Below are 20,330 nucleotides of genomic sequence, written 5' to 3'. Positions count from 1 at the left end.
AAAAATCCTAGTCCATCCTGTATCTTTCTTAACTATTATTATAATTTATAAACATGGATTAATAGTATATATACTACTTTCTAATCTTTTTTTTTTAAATATTTTATTTATTTGACAGAGATAGAGAGATGGAGAGCACAGGCAGGGGGAGCGGCAGGAAGAGCAGGCAGAGGGAGAAGCAGGCTCCTGTTGAGCTGGGAGCCTGGTGCGGGGCTCGATCCCAGGACCCTGAGACCATGACCTGAGCTGAAGGCAGCCTCTTAACTGACTGAGCCACCCAGGTGCCCCTATTTTCTAATCTTTAAAAAAGAGTTAATACTCTAAAGGTTTTCCAAGTCATTAAATGTCCTGCAATTTAGTTTTTACTGGCGTTTAACATTCTATTGATTTATCATAGTTTTTGCAACTCATTCCCTATTGTTAGATATATCTATCTATCTATATAGATCCAATCTTTTATTATTATGTACATTGTTGCCATGGACATTTCTGCAACTCCAACTGCACACAGGACAAATTCCTAATGGAATCTCTGGGTCAGAGAGTATATGCAGAAATCTAAGTATTAAGTACCGCCCAGTGTGCTTCCGGAAAGGTCTCAACACTTACTATCCCTTGGCAACTAAGAGAGCCTTTTTTTCCTTGAATCCTCGAAAACAAAATTATTTTAAATTATTTATTTATTTGATAGGGAATATACAATATCCCACTATTGCATTTTTAAAATTATACAGGAAGCAGAAAAATTTTTTCACAAGTTTTTTGCAGCATGTGAAAACAATAACCTTATTCTACTAGGTTAATGTTTAGGGTTTGTGAATTTATTACAAAGCAGTACCTCTGAATTCAAGAAAAGCAACAAAGTCATATTGTTTATGGAGGTCCTAGCTAAATGGCAGCTGGAGACAAGCTACAATGGTGAGTTGCTGGTATATATCCTGCTTATATAATGTGTGGCTAAAGTCCATAGCAAATGATCTATTGCCTTTTTCAATGCAAAATTAACTTTTTTAAGACTAGTGGTATGAGGATGGGTTAAATATGTCTTCATGTGTGTTGAAACCTTGAAAAATAAATAAAACTTATTATTCTGGGATGTATAACCAAGGTTATGCCACATCCATGACCATATTTGACCATAATTCAAGTTAAAGTGACTCGACAGGCATTTCACTTTAAGGACCTTCTACAAAAAGGAACTTGGTTTTGTTTTGTTCTGTTGTTAAAAACTCAATCCCATGTCCATTAATCGCCAACCTCAAAATTAACCATCACTGAAGCAACGCAGTCATGAATGGGGACTAGGAAGTGAATGGAGGTTAGGAAAGAGAAACCCAAACCAGGTGATCTTTGACTACTAACCACTCCTAGACAATTCTCCCTGCTGTTGCTGTCATTGAGATGGATCCCCTTTTTAATATTACACAGAGGAAAAACGGATGTTTCATTATCTCTTCACCAAGTGCGGACAGAAATGTTTGTGCTTCTTCCTCATGGTGCATGGAGGAAGCTCCAGGTAAAGGCAGCTCCCAGTGGTTGGCAAAGCAGAGTCTGGGGAACACAGTATCACAGAGCTGATGTCTCTATTCCTGACTATGTCAAGACACAGCACCCACCTCAGTTTTGATGCCAAGGCTCAACTTTTTTCAAGATAAAGTCTCCATACAAGAACCCGGTATAAATGCCCTTGGAGCTCCACTGACTTGTCAAAGGGAGCAGAGATGCCCCGGGGTTCCTCTGCTATATCAGACATATGCATCTTTTGGGAATTTAAAGACAACCCTCCCAAAATTTAAAAGGAAAGAAGCCCAAATCCACTTACATTTTTGCTTCTTCTCTTGTTGTATATGTGACGTTGACAACGGCAGTTTCTGTGTCTGTGTTGACTAGGAAAGAAGCAAAAACTATACTGTCATAGAAAAAAAAGCTGTCACCTTCTGGCTCAATGTAAACAGACTTTAGGGAAGAATGCACAAAAAACTCATCACCCTAACTCCACAGTTACTTGAGTCTCTATCTTTATTCATGTGCATTCATAGTAAATAGTAATCAACTATATATACAACTCAAAGCTATAGTTTCACTTATAAATACTATTGCATGTCATATGTCTATGCACATGTTTGTATTTTTCATTTCTAATGTCTACATAAAATTTTAGTAAGTAAATGTGCCATGATTTTTGCCTAACCACTCCTCAATTGCTGACATATGGGTTATTCTCAATATCTGCTATTCTAAGTAGTATTGCTAAAAATTACCTTTACTGCAAACACCATCTGATTTGTGTTCTCTTCTGAATTACATTTTTAGGCTAAAATCAAAGAAAAATAACTGGGTAACAGAACATAATGCTTAATGCATATTTTCAGATTATTTTCCTAGAAGTTTATACCAATTTACTGTACTACCAGCAAGGTATGACATTTAAGTGTTATGTCTGCATTTTTTTTAAATAACCGGATATATGTATAAAATAATAAGTATTTTAATTCTTTATTAATTCCTAAAGTTGAATTAATCATATTTTTGTTTCCCTTTGACTGAGCTCCATGACTGTGTGAGTTAAATCAAGTAACTGTATATAATAAATAAAGAAAACTGACAATTATAACTCACTTGGCTGAAGGAAAGAACACAAACTCTAAGAGTGGCTAATACCAAACTCTTGTGAGCTGGCTTATCTTGGTTCCTAATTGCTTGCCTCTTCTTCTAAAGTCAGAAGTTAAAAATAAATTCAGAAGGCAAGATAAAACTTTCCCAATCCAAGCCAGTAAAGTTAATCCCCAAATCCTGGTTTTCCCCAAACTAGTAGCCATGACTAAATCAGATCCTCCCTTTAAACATTTAAGCTACTGAGAGACTAACAACAGGAAGTTAATGATAATTCAAGAAAACCATGATAAAGCTGCTTTCCAAAGGAAAAATAAAACCCTGTAGTGTAGGAATTCCTAATCCTGGATCCATGTTAGGGCTTCTGGAATTTTATAAACTCACACCCCACCTCCACGCCCACCAAAGATTCAAAGGTGTGGCTATATGAATTTCTCTGGTTTATAATTTCTGTAAGACTCTCAAAGAAGTTAAAGACTACAGTTAAAGATATTGTTTATCCAGTAACTTCAAGGTAGCTGTAGCCTTCACAAGGAAGGGATGCATAGTCTTCAGGAAGGAGCTGCTACTGAGATTTACATGTCATAAATGCAGAGCCCAGCCCGGCTCTGCCTGGGAGTGTTCTTGCTGCCTCTAATTCACACTTACCCAGAGAAGTCCTCACAGTGCAAAACAGGGGATGAGCAGCCCATAACCATCCTCTCAGTGCTGATACACAGAATGTACAGAGGGTTCCTATTTGCTGCTTTCTAGTGTTCCAGATGAGGTTGTTGACTCCCAGAAAGGGAGAAAGGGCTGGGTTTGAACCTCCTGAATAAATCTATCCACTAGGATTCTCAGACTCCCAGATTTTGTTCTCACTTCTTAGTCATGTTCTCTGTTATTCAAAGACACTTGTCGTCAGGAAATCAGACAGTTCTGTGATTCTGGAAAGAACTGAGCTCCATACAAAAAATTTATTTCGCTGGACATAAAAGCTCAAAAAAGTTTCTTAAGACTCTACTGAAAATGTTTTCCTGCTGAATCAGGAATCACCTATGAAACAAAACAAAACAAAAGCCCAACACTTCTATCCTGTAGTTGTGAGGCAGCTGGAAACTGGATGGTCTCCAGGGCACAGGTGTGCTAGAAGTTGTAAACTGCCCCAAGGACCTGGAATAATTCTTCTTTGCATGGCATTGTCCTGAATTTATAACATGGTCTTGGCTAGTAACTTTTACAGGTTCATGTCTGTGAGGCCATCTTGCCTACTATATCCAATCCTTATTAGAATGTCTTCTTTTCCATGTTGAGGGAAATAACAAGAACTGAGAAATAGAATCCTTGTAAATCATGTCTTCTTTCTGAGCTCTTTCCCTTCACCTTTGGGCATGGGCAGTCAGCAGCATGAAATTGAATAATAATATTTTTAATATTCATGGAGTGGAGAACGTCTGAATAATTACTACTTTAAAATGATTATTATATTGGCAGATAGAACAGATTGCATATAAGAAAATGGGTTCCGTGATGATTTCCAAGTGAACCTTAACAATCCCTTGAGATCATATAGGACTCCATCACCTACAAATATTTATACAGGCTCTCTTTGGGTGCCACAACTATTCAATGATATGGAAGGGATAGAAATCATTCTCCCCATTTTATACAGGCAGAAACTGAGTCAGGGAGGGTAAGTGACTTTTCCAAGGTCCCACAGTCAGTAAATAACCAAATTCATATTCTGTTTTTTAGGCCAAAGGAAAAATAATCTTTTTTTAAAAATATTTTATTATTTATTTGACAGAGAGAGATAGCAAGAGCAGGAACACAAGCGGGGGGAGTGGAGAGGGAGAAGCAGGCTTCCTGCTGAGCAGGGAGCCTGATGCGGGGCTCGATCCCAGGACCTTGGGACCATGACCTGAGCCAAAGGCAGACGCTTAATGACTGAGCCACCCAGGTGCCCCAGAAAAATAATCTTTATTGCATGTAACAGCCTATCACATCAGGTGCCTGGAATCTACTTCTCTGGGACTCTTAAAGAGCTACGTAAAATATCAGCTTCTTTAAAAAGGTACCTTTTTTTCTTTTTAAAATCATAGCATTTCATGTTTTAGATGAGATGAGAATGGCAAAAAGAAGAGTATATATTTTCTGTGGATTTCCAACACTGTTCCTAAGCCTGTGGCTCTCAAACTTGAGTACACACAAAAATCACTTGGGGGTGCTTGTGTTTAAAATAGAGATTCATGAATTCCTGCCCCTAAGAGTCTTACTTTGTAGGTCTATGGTGAGCCCCAGGAATCTGCATTTTCATAAGTACTGTGGGGGATCCTACTCCTTGAGAAACACTCAGTCTAAGACATTAGGGATCTGTTGTTCTTAGCCAGGAAGAGGCAAACTGTAAGAGCATAAATTAAATTACTTCCAAGTGAATTAAGCTTACCCCAGCCTGACAGTGTTTGCCTACTGCTTCAGCACATTAACAGAGTATAAAAAACCAACCTGAAAATCCTATTCCTTGAAAAAATAAATTATACAGATATGGATAAAAAGATCTGAATATCTCTCATACACAGAGGAAGCTTGTTCCAAAGGAATTTGAACTTACTATTTCTCTTTGGAGCTGACCCAGTCTATAAGAAATAACAGATAATAATCCCTATCAAAATTCATTAGGCTAATTTCCTCACTTATTACCTTGTTCTACATTCTCCACTGTCCCATACTGAGCCAAAAGTCCATCCAGCACCTGGAAAAAAAAAAACAACCTTCAATGTCAGAATGGGAAGACAAGATCATACTCACCACAAAAAAAAAAAAAAAGTATAGTGAGATCTTCCAGCAAATGAAGTAAAACAAAACAAGGACAACTGTCCCAGGAATAATCTCATTAAATTGATATTTCAGGTCTTCCAACAAAACAGAACTGAATAAATATATGGTACTTGCATTTGCTTATTGGCTCTCAAGTAATCTGTTCACTGAGGTGACACAGCAGAATTTCAGTCTTAGTAACTGTTAACAATCACATTCATGATGATGGTTGGAATACACTGATTTTGAAATGAAAAGCAGAATAAAATACAAGGCTCACCTGTCCTTCTTGGAAGTTTTAACCATTCTTCTGTTTTTCTCTAGAGAATCTCTTAATTTTACAAAGCAATGGGATATATATGTTTGAAATGTTTCATAATAAAGGTTGTTTTTTTTAAAGTAATAAAAATATTAGACAAAACATTCTGTTTCCTTTAAGGCTGTTTTGATTTTGTTTGAGTTGGAAATAAACATTGGGGCAGTTTGTTTTTAAATAATGCAATAAGGCCACTCCTTGAATTTTATCTTCTTAAATTTTAAGGTTGCTATTTTATAAGAAGTTTTACAATTCTGAAACTATATCTTAGCCACTGGCAAAACTAATTCAAAATAAAAAACCTACTCAAACTAACGACTTTCTATTTTTATTGGGTTTCCACTGATTTTATTTTATTTTTTCCAAAATCGTAATTTGGAAAGGTAAAAATCATTCACAAAATTATGAGATAAAAACCACCAGCCAGGTATACATTTTGTTTCACAGTTTGTTGGTGCTTGGTGCTTGAGAAGACAGAGCAGGAGGGCTCAGAGCACACATCTTGCACAACAAAAGGCACAAACACAACCCTAAAGTTATGACAGATTACATACATTAGGGTACTGAAAAAGGAAGAGAGGGGACCCAGGAGCCTTGTGGGACAGGCCTTGAGGACCTCTACTTCTTCAGGGAACTAACAGAGGGAGCGATGTTTTGTTGGCCTATTAAAAAGTAAGGTGAGGATAGACTATAAACATGCAGGTGACGCTAGCTTACCTCCCACTGCAGGTGAGGAGGGATGTTTCGGATCTGAATTTTTCTGCTCCTGTAAAAATGAAAGCTCACACTATAACACTCTCTCTAGGACACAGACTTCAGCAAATAACAAAAATAGGCTTAAGACCAGAGTTTGAGTTCACTTTCTCACTGTGCTTACGGAGGCATCAGCAGGAGATTCCAGCTATGACTCATGAGCATCATGTTTTAAGGTTTTCAATTACTTGGGGGGAAAAGTGAAGAATAAACCCAACAAGTCCGAATATGCTAAAGAAACAGTTTAAATGCAGATGTGCCTTTTCAATTTCTTGCCAAAGTAGTTAGAACTGAAATTGCCTATGTATTCTAATTAACAGAATTTATTACCTTCCTCCCCAAAATATGTGGTCCTGTAACTGACCCTACGCCATAAGGTACATAGGCTCAAACGCGACAGGTGAGGTCACATATAGAGTGGGCTTCAACAAGATCAGATTTAGCTCATCCCGTACCTAATAATGCAAAACTTCCTTTCAAAAATTACTTTTATCTTTAAATAAGCAATACAGTAACAATTCAAAAATTAGAACACTATAAAAAGGTAGACTATGGAAAGTCTTACTCCCACGCACCCCCTTCCCTCACAGGAAATAAATACTTTTTTTAAAAGATTTTATTTATTTATTTATTTGACCGAGAGAGACACAGCGAGAGAGGGAACACAAGCAGGGGGAGTGGGAGAGGGAGAAGCAGGCTCCCCACTGAGCAGGGAACCCAATGCGGGGCTCCATCCCAGGACCCCGGGATCAAGACCTGAGCCAAAGGCAGATGCTTAACTACTGAGCCACCCAGGGCGCCCCGGAAATAAATTCTTTTACTTATCCTTCAGTTTCTTTATGCAAATAATAACAAATACAAATATAAATTCTTATTTTTCATTTTCTCTTATAGAAATATTTGCATATTCTACAAGCTCTCTGCATGTTGTTTTTTTCACCTTAACAGTAACATCCTGGAGATCTTCCCATGTTGGCAGAGAGCATCCTCATTCTATTTTATCCTACCTGGACGTACCAAAGTGCATTTAACCCATCTCCAGTTGATGGACTTTTGAGACTTCTCCTGCCTTTCTAGTCAGAGGATTTTTCTGTTTTTCTGGGACACCCTGCTGGTCTCATAACTTTAAGTGATTTAGATTGTTTCTTGTTTTTATGTAAACATTAAAATTAGATAGAAAAAAAGAATAGAAATAGGAGGATAAGAATTTTTCTATCTTTTAAGAACATGTTAGATCCTGGAAAGAAAATACAAATCAACATTTAAATATTAGAGAGGTCATTTTATTGGACAGAGTTGACATTCAATTCCCCTAAATATCCATTTGGGGGGTTGCAAGAGAAGGGATGTAATGGCCAAAGTACCCGCCATTACTTTTTCTTTCCTTCTGGTGTCAGAGGTACCAAATAGTGGCAACATAGAGCCACATGTTTTTGCATGGCTTTAATGTGGGCAACAGCCCCAGAAAACAATGTTACAATTCATACAGAGAGGAAAAGAGAGAGGAAATATGGAAACAAACAATGAAGTACATCAGGAGCTCCAGTTTTCTCAGATTGCTTTTAAATGCAAGGGGGGGCCATCCCTATGTTCTAGATCCTACATAGTACTTCTGTCTTATTTTTTAAAAATGAGAATGCATTCATGCTTTACTATAGGGCTGCTTAAATGTCAATACAAGCCCGTCTATAGAACCTCTAATCTTGTATCAGGATAGGAAGGAGGAGAAAGAACCAAGAACTGATTTCTACCTCTATGCTAGGAAGCCTCTTTTCTGACACCGCCTTTGGCAATAGTTCATAATAAAACTGCTGACACCATCCCGCGTAGTGGCTGCATGGAATGCTCCACAGAAGATGTCACAAGCCTAACTATGGTAAAGGCATCAGAATTTGCAAGAAATTGAATATTTCTGAAGAAAAATATTTTTGTTATCTCCAGATATAAACATCGATTCTAAATGCTAAGCAAGAACTTACTGGTATAAGTCTTGTTGGAAGAAACTCATGCATGAACACAAAGATTTGAAAAAAGACAGCTACTATAGCATTGTTTGTTATGACAAAGACTGCAAACAATCTAAGTATCCACCAACAGGGCAATGAATAAATAAATCATAGGAGAGTCACAAGATGGAACATTATAAAACTGTTAAAAAGAATGAAGTAGGGATGTCTGGCTGGCTCAGTCAGTAGAGCACCCGACTCTTGATCTCGGGGTTGAGAGTTCGAACCCCACATTGGGTGTAGAGATTACTTTAAAAAAAATGAAGTAAACACATGGGCATGGTCATAGGGAACTCTCTAAGGCATGCTGTTATAAGAAGAGAGCTAATTATAGATTAGGCTGATCCTGTTTTTTAAGTGCCCAAAACAGACTACATGTTATTAAATGTGTATGTTTGTAAATGCATTAAAAAAGGTAGCTACAAGTAGTTGGTGAAAGGGGACATACACTTTTTATTTTAGCTACTTCTGTCATTTACTTTTTTTAAAAAATGGGAACGTATTCACATCTTACTTGCTTTAAAAAATTAACAATTAAAACTCCTATTAAGGCGGCTTTAATGAATACACAAGATTTATTTTTGAAAAGTACGCTAGAACCTACTAAATAAAAAAAAAGGAAAGAACAAAAAACAAACACCTCACTTCTTCGATAATTAGGTTAGGCATTCTTGAAATCTTATTTAACAGAATATCAATTTGTTTAGCCAACTCTGTTCCTAACGTGTAAGTCAGTCATCACACTCTGCCCAGTCCGGATTATCCCAAATCCTAACTAAATGGGCCTAAAACAATAATGTTTCCCTGTAATATCTCATGTAAAGAATGCATATCGAGCAATCAGTTCAGTAACTGGAATGTTCATTAAGCAGGATTCTAGGAGAAATAATCTCTAAAAAGCTAGCGTGTGGCATCTCTAATCTTAGATCAGTATGGAAAAGAAGAAAAAGAGCTGAGAACTAAAAAAGGAACTGGAGATCACTACAGGAGAACCAATTAAACTGATCCTTGGGTCACTGGGAAGATTATCCTGAGCGATTATCTTTCAGGATCAGGAATGATCAGGACCTGTGAGTTCTTCTAACTTGCACAGCACCATCTGGATGCTATGCCTCCTTGTCGGAGTTCTGGGATGCCCGTCTCCCTCTCCCCTGGGAGGGATTTCCACATGCCCTTCAAACCCCGCTCACACGTGCAGAGGCTTCCGGGGCATCTCCAGGCAGAACTGTCTCCTCTGCACCCTGCAGGTTTTGTAACAGCTCACTCTGCTATCTGCTGGGGCAGTCGTGTCCCCCCACCAACCCTCTGCTAATGGTAATTTCCTCAAGGACAGTCTGTGGTTTACTAGTCTCCTGTCCAGCACAGAGCCCAGTGCCTAGTCTAAAAGGAGTACACAGCACCCCAGGGGCTGGGAAAAGCACTCCTCTTGCTGGCTATAGCCTGCCTGTGATGTGGATCCCCCTGACCCCACCCAGGAAGGCCAACTGTTTATTTCTCCTTTGCCAGTTAGTCAAGAGAAGAGGGAAGAGTTCTTTTCCCTCTTTCCTTTAGAAAGGAAACAGTGTTTGGCTCAGTTTCAACCAACAAATGTAAATCTTTTTCTCTCTGAAATCCATAAAAGTGTGCCCTGCTTTAAAAAGCCGAACATACACAGTAACTCAGGAAAGTGACTTTTTTTTTAAAGATTTTTATTTATTTATTTGAGAGAGAGAGCGAGAGCGAGAGAGAGCATGGGGGGGTGGGTAGAGGGAGAAGCAGACTCCCCACTGCGCAGGGAGCCCGACGTGGGGCTTGATCCCAGGACCCTGAGATCATGACCTGAGCCAAAGGCAGACGCTCAACCAAATGAGCTACCCAGGTGCCCCAGGAAAGCGACTGGTTTTAAGAAAATAATTTTTTGTTCCTTAAAAAAAGGAATAATTTCACAGTTCCTTTTTTTAAAAAAAGAAGTCAAGCTTCTCTAAATCTATGTAATGACATTTCTCATCCTCACTGCCTAGAAGCATTACAGCAGTCTCCTAGTTGGCCCGTTTGCCGAAGGTACTCCCTCCTCTCTCATCTATCCCTCCCTGAATGCCAGTGACTTTCTAAAACACAAGTATGACTGGTTACTCCTGCCTTTTTAGACTCCCTGTCACCACATCCAAATTCCCTTTCACGACCCTGTTACTGCCTCCCTCCCCACCTCTCCATCTTGCCACACCAAACTGCCCAAACTTTGTGCACTTATCCCTTCATCAAAAGCAATTGGTTACACCTGCAGTTTATATGCATGCCTTCAATGCTTTCATCAATCTACCTTAAAAACAAGAGTAAAGAATTTGCCTATTACAGATACCTCCGTAAGTGGAATCATACAATATTTCTTTTTGTGTTCAGCTTATTATAGTTCGCATAATGTTTTCAAGGTTCATCCATGCTGCAGCATGTATCAAAATTTTATGCTCTGCACTGATTTTTATTTTAAAAGACTTTATCTATTTACTTAGAGAGAGCACGAGCAGAGGGAGAGGGAGAAGCAGACTCCTCTCTGAGCAGGGAGTCCTACATGGGGCTCGATCCCAGGACCCTGAATTCGTGACCTGAGCTGAAGGCTTAACCGACTGAGCCAGCCAGGTGCCCCTCTGTACTGTTTATTGAAGTTAAATCTGTTAGTGTGCTCACTTGGGAAGTACATATACTAAAGTTAATCTGTTAGGGTCTTATATTTATTTTCTTATAACTTCTTTCACATGAAGGAATGTTTTCAATATATCCCCAAACTTAAGAGAATCCACTCAGACTTATACTAGTCAAGTTAATTAGATCTAGATCAGCGGGTTGGGGGAAGGGGGAAGGGGGAATTATGTTTATTGGTACAGAGTTTCTGTTTGGGACCATAAAAAAGTTCTGGAAACAGATAGTGGTGATGGTGGTACAACACGGCCAGTGGACTTACTGCAGCTGAACGGTACACTTAAAAATGGCTACAATGGCAAATCTTGTTACGTACATTTCACCACAGCAAAAAAAAAAAAAAAAAGAAAAAAGAAAAAAAAACTATAGGAGAAAAGAGCAACGCACAGAAACAATGTAAAATTTTCTACAAGACAACTAGTCTGGACTCTTCAAAATGTCAGTGTCATTAAAAAATCTAAAAATGGCAGAATTGCTCTAGATTTAAAGAGAATAAGGAGATCCAACAACCATGCAGATAAAGGGACAAGAACAAATAGGGCAGCCAGGAGCAGGGTTTTGATCTTGTTCTTTTTCATTTTAATTGAAAGCAGAGTAAGACCCACTGTCAAGCAGAGAGTGCTCTTGAAAGGAGAGACACAGGCTCTTTCCCAGTGGCTTCAGGATTTAGGAATTTAGAATTACCCACTCTCAAAATTCAAGGAAGGTAAGCATTTTGGGTGAGAAAAGGAAAGAAGCTCAGCCTCCATGTTACCAGGAAAGGGGGTAATATAGCCCTACAGCCATCTTCGGAATGGGCTGGGGAACTTGGCTATTTTGATTCTATATTCTGGTTAATTGGTGACAGTAGTATACATGTCTAGACTATCAAATCTTAAAGAACTACAAAACAAATATATTTAAACCCAGTTCATCTAATTCTAACTGACTTAATTGACAGTATACGGAGTTTTTCAAGTGCCTCAGAATACTTTTTATGAATGTTATTACCTTTGTACTGTAGATGCCCAGAGGAAATAGAAAGTTCCAACTTGAGTGAATTTCAGATAAACGAGATGTCCATTGTTAGGAATTTCAATTACCTGGCAGAAATTATTTTGTTTTTTTTTTTTTTTTTTTTAAAGATTTTATTTATTTATTCGAGAGAGAGAGAATGAGAAATAGCACAAGAGGGAGAGGCAGACTCCCTGCTGAGCAGGGAGCCCGACATGGGACTCGATCCTGGGACTCCAGGATCATGACCTGAGCCGAAGGCAGTCGCTCAACCAACTGAGCCACCCAGGCGCCCGGCAGAAATTATTTTGTATGGTAGAATTTGTAGCTTAGAATAAGTGGCCAACCATTTGGGGAAATACAATCATATTTAATTGTCATGGAATTTCTGTGATTCTGAAGAACTATTTTACCTGTATTTAGCGGGGGTGGGGGGTGGGGTGGGGGGGGAATGAAGTAAAATACAGGCTTGCATATGTGGAGGATGATGGCATAGTTTTTCAGGCATATGGTAATTAGCCACAAGTCGAATCAGCCACCTTGGGAATTCTAGCCCAAGCCTTGACCATGATGAGGGCTTAAGTGGAGAACAAAATTCACAAACTGTGGGAATGCAGCTCGTGAGACCTCAGGTTCCATTTGAAAATTAGGCTGTGTAGGGACTGGAGGATCCCCAGGTAAACTGTGGACAAGAGAGGCAATCTAGGAAGTAAAGAGGATCCTATGATAGAGTCCGTTGGTGTTCTATGAGGGATTCTACCTAACTAGGTCCCATCTGTTTCCACAGCAATTCTGGGTGCCAACAGATGACACACAGTCCTCACTTTGGGGGGAAATTAGAGCATGACAAAATGTGCACTCTGTAAAGAGTGGCAAGTATGTTAACCAACTCCAAGGACTGTGGCAGAGACAAGACTGAAACCACCATGGTTTTTGTGTCACCCTCCCTCACCAGACAGTGCTACACTCAGATTCCACTGTATCCCATGCACTCATTAGTGTGTGTTCAAAACTTAAACTTAATTGGGACATCATCAAGATAAAAAGCTTCTGCACAGCAAAGGAAACAGTCAACAAAACCAAAAGAGGACAGAATGAGAGAAGATATTTGCAAAGGACATATCAGATAAAGGGCCAGTATCCAAAATCCACAAAGAACTTATTAAACTCAACACCCAAAGAACAAATAATCCAATCAAGAAATGGGCAGAAGACATGAACAGACATTTCTCCAAAGAAGACATCCAAATGGCCAACAGACTGAAAAAATGCTCCACATCACTTGGCACCAGGGAAATACAAATCAAAACCACAATGAGGGCGCCTGGGTGGCTCAGTTGGTTAAGCGACTGCCTTCGGCTCGGGTCATGATCCTGGAGTCCCGGGATCGAGTCCCACATCGGGCTCCCTGCTTGGCGGGGAGTCTGCTTCTCCCTCTGACCCTCTTGCCTCTCGTGCTTTCTATCTCTCATTCTCTCTCTCTCTGAAATAAATAAATAAAATTAAAAAAAAAAAAAACACAATGAGATACCACAGTCAGAATGGCTAAAATTAACAAGTTAGGAAACAACAGAGGTTGGTGAGGATACGGAGAAAGGGGAACCCTCTTACACTGTTGGTGGGAATGCAAGCTGGTGCAACCACTCTGGAAAACAGTATGGAGGTTCCTCAAAAAGTTGAAAATAGAGCTACTGTATGACCCAGCAATTGCACTACAGGGTATTTACCCCAAAGATACAAATGTAGTGATCCGAAGGTATACGTGCACCCCAAGGTTTATAGCAGCAATGTCCACAATAGCCAAACTATGGAAAGAGCCCAGATGTCCATCCACAGATGAATGGATAAAGAAGATGGGGTGTGTATATATACATAATGGAATATTACCCAGCCATCAAAAAATGAAATCTTGCCATTTGCAATGATGTGGATGGAACTGGAGGGTATTATGCTAAGCAAAATAAGTCAATCAAAGACAATTATCATATGATCTCACTGATATGTGAAATTTAAGAAACAAGGCAGAGGATCATAGGGGAAGAGAGGAAAAAATGAAACAAGATGAAACCAGACAGGAAGACAAACCATAAAAGACTCTTAATCATAGGAAACAAACTGAGGGTTGCTGGAGGGAAGGGGGGTGGAGGGATGGGGTAACTGGGGGATGGACACTGGGGAGGGTATGTGTTGTAATGAGCACGGGGTATTATATAAGACTGATGAATCACAGACCTGTATTCCTGAAACAAATACATTATATGTTAATTAATTGAATTTAAATAAAAATTAAAAAAAAACCTTAAACTTAAAAACTTCTGGACAGTCTGTACAAAAGATATTCAGTGCTAAATTGAACTAGGACCTAGGGCTGCTCAGGGAAGCAAATGAATCACCAGTGATAGCCAAGTCCAATCCTCTAGTCAACTGTCACTTAAATCCTTTCCCCAAATCCCTCTTTTCTGTCTCTCTTTCTCTCTTTCTCAAACACACACACACACACACACACACACACACACACACACACAGAGAGAGAGAGAGAGAGAGAGAGAGAGAGAGAGAGAGAGAGAGAGGCAGGGCACAGAAAATGATTAGGAGTCAACTAAACAAATTGTTTAGTCACTTTCTTTGTTACAAAATTATGAGGAACAATTGCCTTTGCCTCTATGGAATCTAAAATAAATGTATTATAACAGTTATTAGAAAACTTAATGTTTTTAATATATAAACCGCTGAAAAAAATGAACAAAAAGAGGCTTTGGGATTTTTTAGGAAGAAAAATTATGTGATCAAAGTCTTTGTGAATTAATATTAGCAGTACTATGGGTCAAATCATAAAAGGATTAAATTAGATATTATTGTGGTGACCTATTGTAAAGAGTTTTGAGCCAGTAGAACTACAATTAAAAACCTGGTAACTTCCTTTGCTCTATGAACTCAGGTCCACAAAACCATAAATTCTCAAGCAGCCCTAACATACTCATGCTTCCTGCACATTCAGGGTCAGGAGCTCATGAAAGTCCACTGCTTGAATGGGACAGAAAAGACATCAGTGAATATAATAAGTAGTAGCCTGAGACTTTGTAACTTACTTAACCTCCTACACCCTCTCAGACAGTCTACTAGCTTATAAAAAGGCCTTGACACTTTAAGAAGTTGCTAACACAATTCCAGATTTCCCTTTTGAGGAAAGCACCAGGGATTCTTAATTGTTGCTGAAAGAGGGAGAAGGCAAAAGAGAAAAGTCAATGGGATGATTTATGATGATTAGACGTTCATGAGAAGACCAGCCAGACTGCTACTCCTGGGCAAGACGGTGAAGTAATTCCCCTATTGGGAAGGGGTACAGTGAGTATAATTTGCATTAAAAGACCATTAAGTTTTATTCCAATTGCAAGATTCTATAAATCCTTTGGAAAGTGTAAGAGAAAGGTTAAAATAATCTCCTGTTAAAAGGAATCAGTATGGGGGCACCTGGCTGGCTCGGTTGGTGAGCATGCAACTCTTGATCTCGGGGTTGTGGGTTCGAGCCCCAAGTTGGGGGTAGAGATTACTTAAAAAATAAAATCTTAAAAAAAAAAAGGAACTAGCATGCTTGACTTTGTAGACTGAAATGACCATATACTGTTCTAGCAAAGTAGATAACCAGATTTCTCAGATTCAGTATTTTAGCTCTTTAAAAAGGAAGGATCTAAAACTTTCTCTTTTTTGATTCATATTCAGTTTTTGGCAAAGGGGTCCTTTTACCAGAATAGCAGGAAATAGGAGAACTATTTGAACTGAAGACCAAAAAAAAAAAAATCTAAATAATAATTTGGGGAAAAATTGATATTTTTCTTTGCCAAAAACTTAAGGAAATTAAAAAGAAAATAAAAAATGCTTACAGGAAAAGTGTAACCACTCTTATCAAGGTTTGTATACAATTTCCTACAAATAATACCACCTTTCCCATCCACCATCTCCCTCCTCAATTTTGTGACATGACAAAGAAACAGTTGGAGCTCTGGTGTGACCAGAACTTCTCCATGTGCTTCACTTAACACTATCTCTTCCCCATCCAAGTTATTTTATTCAATGAAGTCTAATAAAGTTTTCAAAGGTACACCCAAAACATTCATCACAGTGTTTTTAGCAGGAAGCTTTCCCCAAACCACCACCACTGCTTAAGTTCATGTATCCTAAGCATCTCATTTTAAGCCTTACCACTCCCATAGGAAGGGGGCATTGCTATCCCCATTTTTCAGATCCATAAACTGAGAAGTTGATGAGTCCCCTGGCCTGCATCTCACAGGTAGGGAGTGATATTTTTAACATAGGCTCTGCAAGTTTAAATCTTTTTTCTTAAAATGTCACTTTGGAATTGTCAATTCACCAATAGCAAAATTTACACTTTATGTATAGATTTCAGTTCAATGAATTTTGGACAAGATACGCCCTTTCAGGCAAATTCTAGGAAAATGGGTCTTAGGAATAGACTTCTAGCCTTTCCCTCTCAGTGTCAACCTCATTGTAGACTCTGACCAAAAACACCTCCTCCAGGAAGGATTATTTTGGATCTTCACCATTGTGGCTCACTTGGTGCTCCTCAAAAGAATTCGCTTACATATAAATGCCCTTGGGGGGGGCGGGGATAAAGACTTTATTCACCAGGTCAGCGACTCCTGGTTGACAGTCAGCTCTTCTGGCGGAAGGGCTGGGAGCTGGACACACCTGCAAAGGCCTGAGGGGGGAATGATCTGCCTCATAGTTTTGCTTAGTACCGCTGGCCTCAACCAGGGCTGTGCTGAGCCTCATGATAAGGTTTGAGAACTCTCTCCCAAATACAACTGCTGTACGGGGAAAGGCGGAGTAGATCCCAGACGTGTGGATTGAGTCCTCAGAAGGCTAGAACATTTATGTGTGCCAAAGTACAAACATGCATTTGGATTCAGGACGGTGAGATTTTGAGAGGTAAGGCTGAGTCTTTGTGAATCAAAAATCTGCACACCAACTTCCAGCTTTTTAAGATCTAAACAGAGTTAAGAACTGAAAGGATTTTCTTTAATGTTTTTATTCTGCTGTGATGAAGGTTCCAGTTAACAAAACCACTGTGTTTCTACAGAAGTGATTAGTTACTCTTTACAAGGCCCTCAACTCATTATCTGTAATTAAGACTAACCAGGGTACAAACACATATTTACACGTAATTTGAGCCAAGATAAATGATACACATAAACTTGATGCAACACAAGTTATGATCCGAGTATATAAATGTTTGCCTTGTGTAGTGCATGGTAAACACAAAATCATCTTTGTAAAGGCAAAGAGAGCCACATGCCTAGTCACCCACATCTATGCCATCCTTCCAGCATCTCTTCAACCCATTTTTAAATAATTGTTTCTTTAGTTTTCCAAAGAGCACACAAATCTGTCCCCCTCCTTCCCTCCTTCCTTCCTACCTGGGCCTTTTTCATTTTTTTCCCTCCTCAGCCCAAGTCTGGAGCACAGCAGGTGCTCAGCAATCAGCAAATGCACCAGAAGCATTTGTTGCTGACAGCTGGCTTCTTTTTCCTGGCCCACTCCATCCCATATTCTGTCTCCCAACTATAAGAACATGTGCTTATTGAAGACACTGCTCTGGTCTTCAACCAAGCCAATTTCTCTGACTCTAATTTATGCTCATCAGCTCAATGCAATAGGCTGCTGACTGAAAAATATAGAACATATTTCCTAGCACAGTAGTCACTACACACATTTCCTGTGATTAGATGTTGCAACTCATGTAAAGGTGGTGTTTCCCCCCCTTAAGACAAGAAGTACATCAGCACGCCTTGACTTACTGAAGAAACAGTTTCACAATGAACACAAAAATTCAAGCTAAGAAGCAATGAGTCCTCAATGTCTGGGAATGAGTGATAAACCAACAACATTTTACTTCTGAAAAGAGGGAATTATTCCCACCAGTTATAAAACATTTTGACCTTATTCATTATAGTCATGATGATGATCAAGAAAAATTAAATCCATCTCTGCTATAGCCCTGAATCCCAATAAGCAGAGAAAGGTAGGAGAGGGTTGGCCCAATCACATACCCCTCCCTCACATAGGAACTCCTTCCCTTTGCTGTGCACATCAAGTAGTATTCACCATCTCACACAAGAGTAACATCTCAACTATACTGGATTGTAAACAACCTAAGCCACACACACCCAAATGTTCTGACAGGAGATTAAACATAGGACATTTTATCTGATTTTAGAGAACAGGATGATTTCTAAGATTAAACTGAAAACTTTTCCAAATTCATTGAGCAAATGTTCACTAAACACCTGTTATATGCCAAGCACTTGGCTTAGGTTCTGGGGTATATTAGTAAACAAAACAAAAAGGTCCTCAGGCTGCTTATATTCTAGGGAGTAAAAAAGACAGGACAATATTGACTTCAGCAACCCTTAGAACTCTCAACTTAATGTCAACAGAACAAAAGAAAGTACTTCAGAGTTGGTGCCCTGATCTAATTAAATACTGAAGGAAAAAGGTTATCCCTGCTTTTTGCTAGCTTAAATTTTTTAGGTTTTGGCTAGAAATGAACCAAATACCTTTAAACACCTATTTCTGCACAGTATTCTTATAATGTAATTGCAGCTAGCAAAGAGCATCGCAGAGTCATTGTTTCCAAGGGCCATGGAGAAGTTAAAGTTGGGGTAGATACTCCCATGTGTAATAGTGGGACATGTGCACTGACACAAAGGGGTTTTGGAGAAGCTTTCCTACCTACCCAGGGCCTGTCCTTGGCACTGGACCCCCCCCTAAGGCTTTCTCTGCTATACAAAGGGGTACTCTGGAGAGAATAGAAAAGATCATGGGAAAAGTTATTTATCAAAATTGGGAGAGGAGTCAGAAAAACAACTTTTCACACAATGCCAATGGAAAGATAAGAGCAGTTCACAGGATGAAAAGAAAAAAAATCAGTGACCAACTGGTATCTCATAAGGTGTGATGAAAAAAAAGAGGAAAATCACTAGCTCTTAATGTTACCTGATTTGAATACAATGCAATTCACTTTTTAAAAAAGATTTATTTATTTTAGAGAGAGAGAGAGAAAGAGAGCGAGCACAGGCAGGGCGGGGCAGGAGGAAACGAAGAGAAAGAATCTCAAGCCGGCTCTGCACTGAGCGTGGAGCCCAACACGGGGCTTGATCTCACAACCCTGAAACCCCGACCTGAACTGAAATCAAGAGTCCAATCCTTGACTGACTGAGCCACCCAGGCGCCCTGATATTTGCTTTTTAAAACCTCAAATAGTCAACTTTAAAAACATGAATGAACCAGGGAAAGAGTATATAAATTGTTCTTATTTTTAAAAAGGATTCATCATCTAGGGGTACCTGGGTGGTGCAGTTGATTAAGCAGCTGACTCTTGGTTTTGGCTCAGATCATGATCTCAGGGTTGTGAGATCAAGCCCATGTTCAGGCTCCACACTCAGCAGAGAGTTTGCTTAAGACTCTCTCTTTCCCTCTCCCTCCATCCCCCACCCCCATTCTCTCTTTCTCTCTCTAAAATAAATATTTTTTTTTAAAAAAAGGATTCATCTTTTTAATGAGGATTCATTTTATGATCCCTTTACATCAATTCTGAAATGAAGCAAATAAGCAGGGAGATAACTTCAGATATGCAAATTTGATTTATAACCAATTTTGGAAGACTAGACTTTTACACAGAGAAGTTTTCCCAGGGTACTAATAGAAATGCAAGGTTCATGAACTGTATCCTTCTGCAACTATGCACATCCTACACCTACTGCTGTACATCCACAGCTTCTAACCTGGTGGCATGTACACAGCAGGCACTCCATAAATTTGATGAATGAATCAATGTACATGACAGGGTTAACATCTCTGGCACTTCAACAGAGAATTCCTTCCAGCTGCTGATTCACAGTCTCTTCTGAGTTCCCTGTCTTACAAAGACTGTAAACAGAGCATCTGTCTCAGTTGGTTCCTGACTTTTCATCACTTCCTCTTAAACCAGCACCATTGGCTGGGTGGGCCCCAGCACAATCCATCAATGGGAGGTTGCAGAGAGAAGTCAACGCCTGGCCTGAATAAAGGTGAACAACCTACCTTGCTCAGCAGGTGGCCATAAGAGGTCCTGCTACCACAGCTTCAAATTCCTTTTCCCATCTCTTTCCCCTCCCCTG

General features: G+C 39.3%; 1 protein-coding gene across 6 annotated transcripts in view; it reads right to left on the bottom strand.

The window, feature by feature from the left end:
* Positions 1 to 20,330, bottom strand: part of IGF2BP2 (insulin like growth factor 2 mRNA binding protein 2) — a 154,658-nt gene that overhangs the window by 35,635 nt on the left and 98,693 nt on the right. For 3 of the 6 annotated variants that reach the window (XM_088025135.1, XM_028101093.2, XM_028101097.2), the window contains exons 3-5: positions 6,443 to 6,491; positions 5,293 to 5,344; positions 1,823 to 1,886 (exon numbers count right to left, since the gene is read on the bottom strand). In XM_088025135.1, the coding sequence (XP_087881261.1) occupies positions 1,823 to 1,886; positions 5,293 to 5,344; positions 6,443 to 6,491 (165 nt within the window). Of the gene's footprint in view, positions 1 to 1,822; positions 1,905 to 5,292; positions 5,345 to 6,442; positions 6,492 to 20,330 lie in introns of all 6 variants that reach the window. The other 3 variants (XM_028101092.2, XM_028101095.2, XM_028101096.2) reach the window with 1 other exon arrangement.

Source organism: Eumetopias jubatus, unplaced genomic scaffold (genome assembly GCF_037043125.1).
Source record: "Eumetopias jubatus isolate StellerSeaLion01/CBP00866 unplaced genomic scaffold, mEumJub1_p1.0 scaffold_1, whole genome shotgun sequence".
Classification (NCBI taxonomy): Eukaryota; Metazoa; Chordata; class Mammalia; order Carnivora; family Otariidae; genus Eumetopias; species Eumetopias jubatus.
Note: the sequence above shows the minus strand (reverse complement) of the source record. Positions and strands in the feature narration are given on the sequence as shown.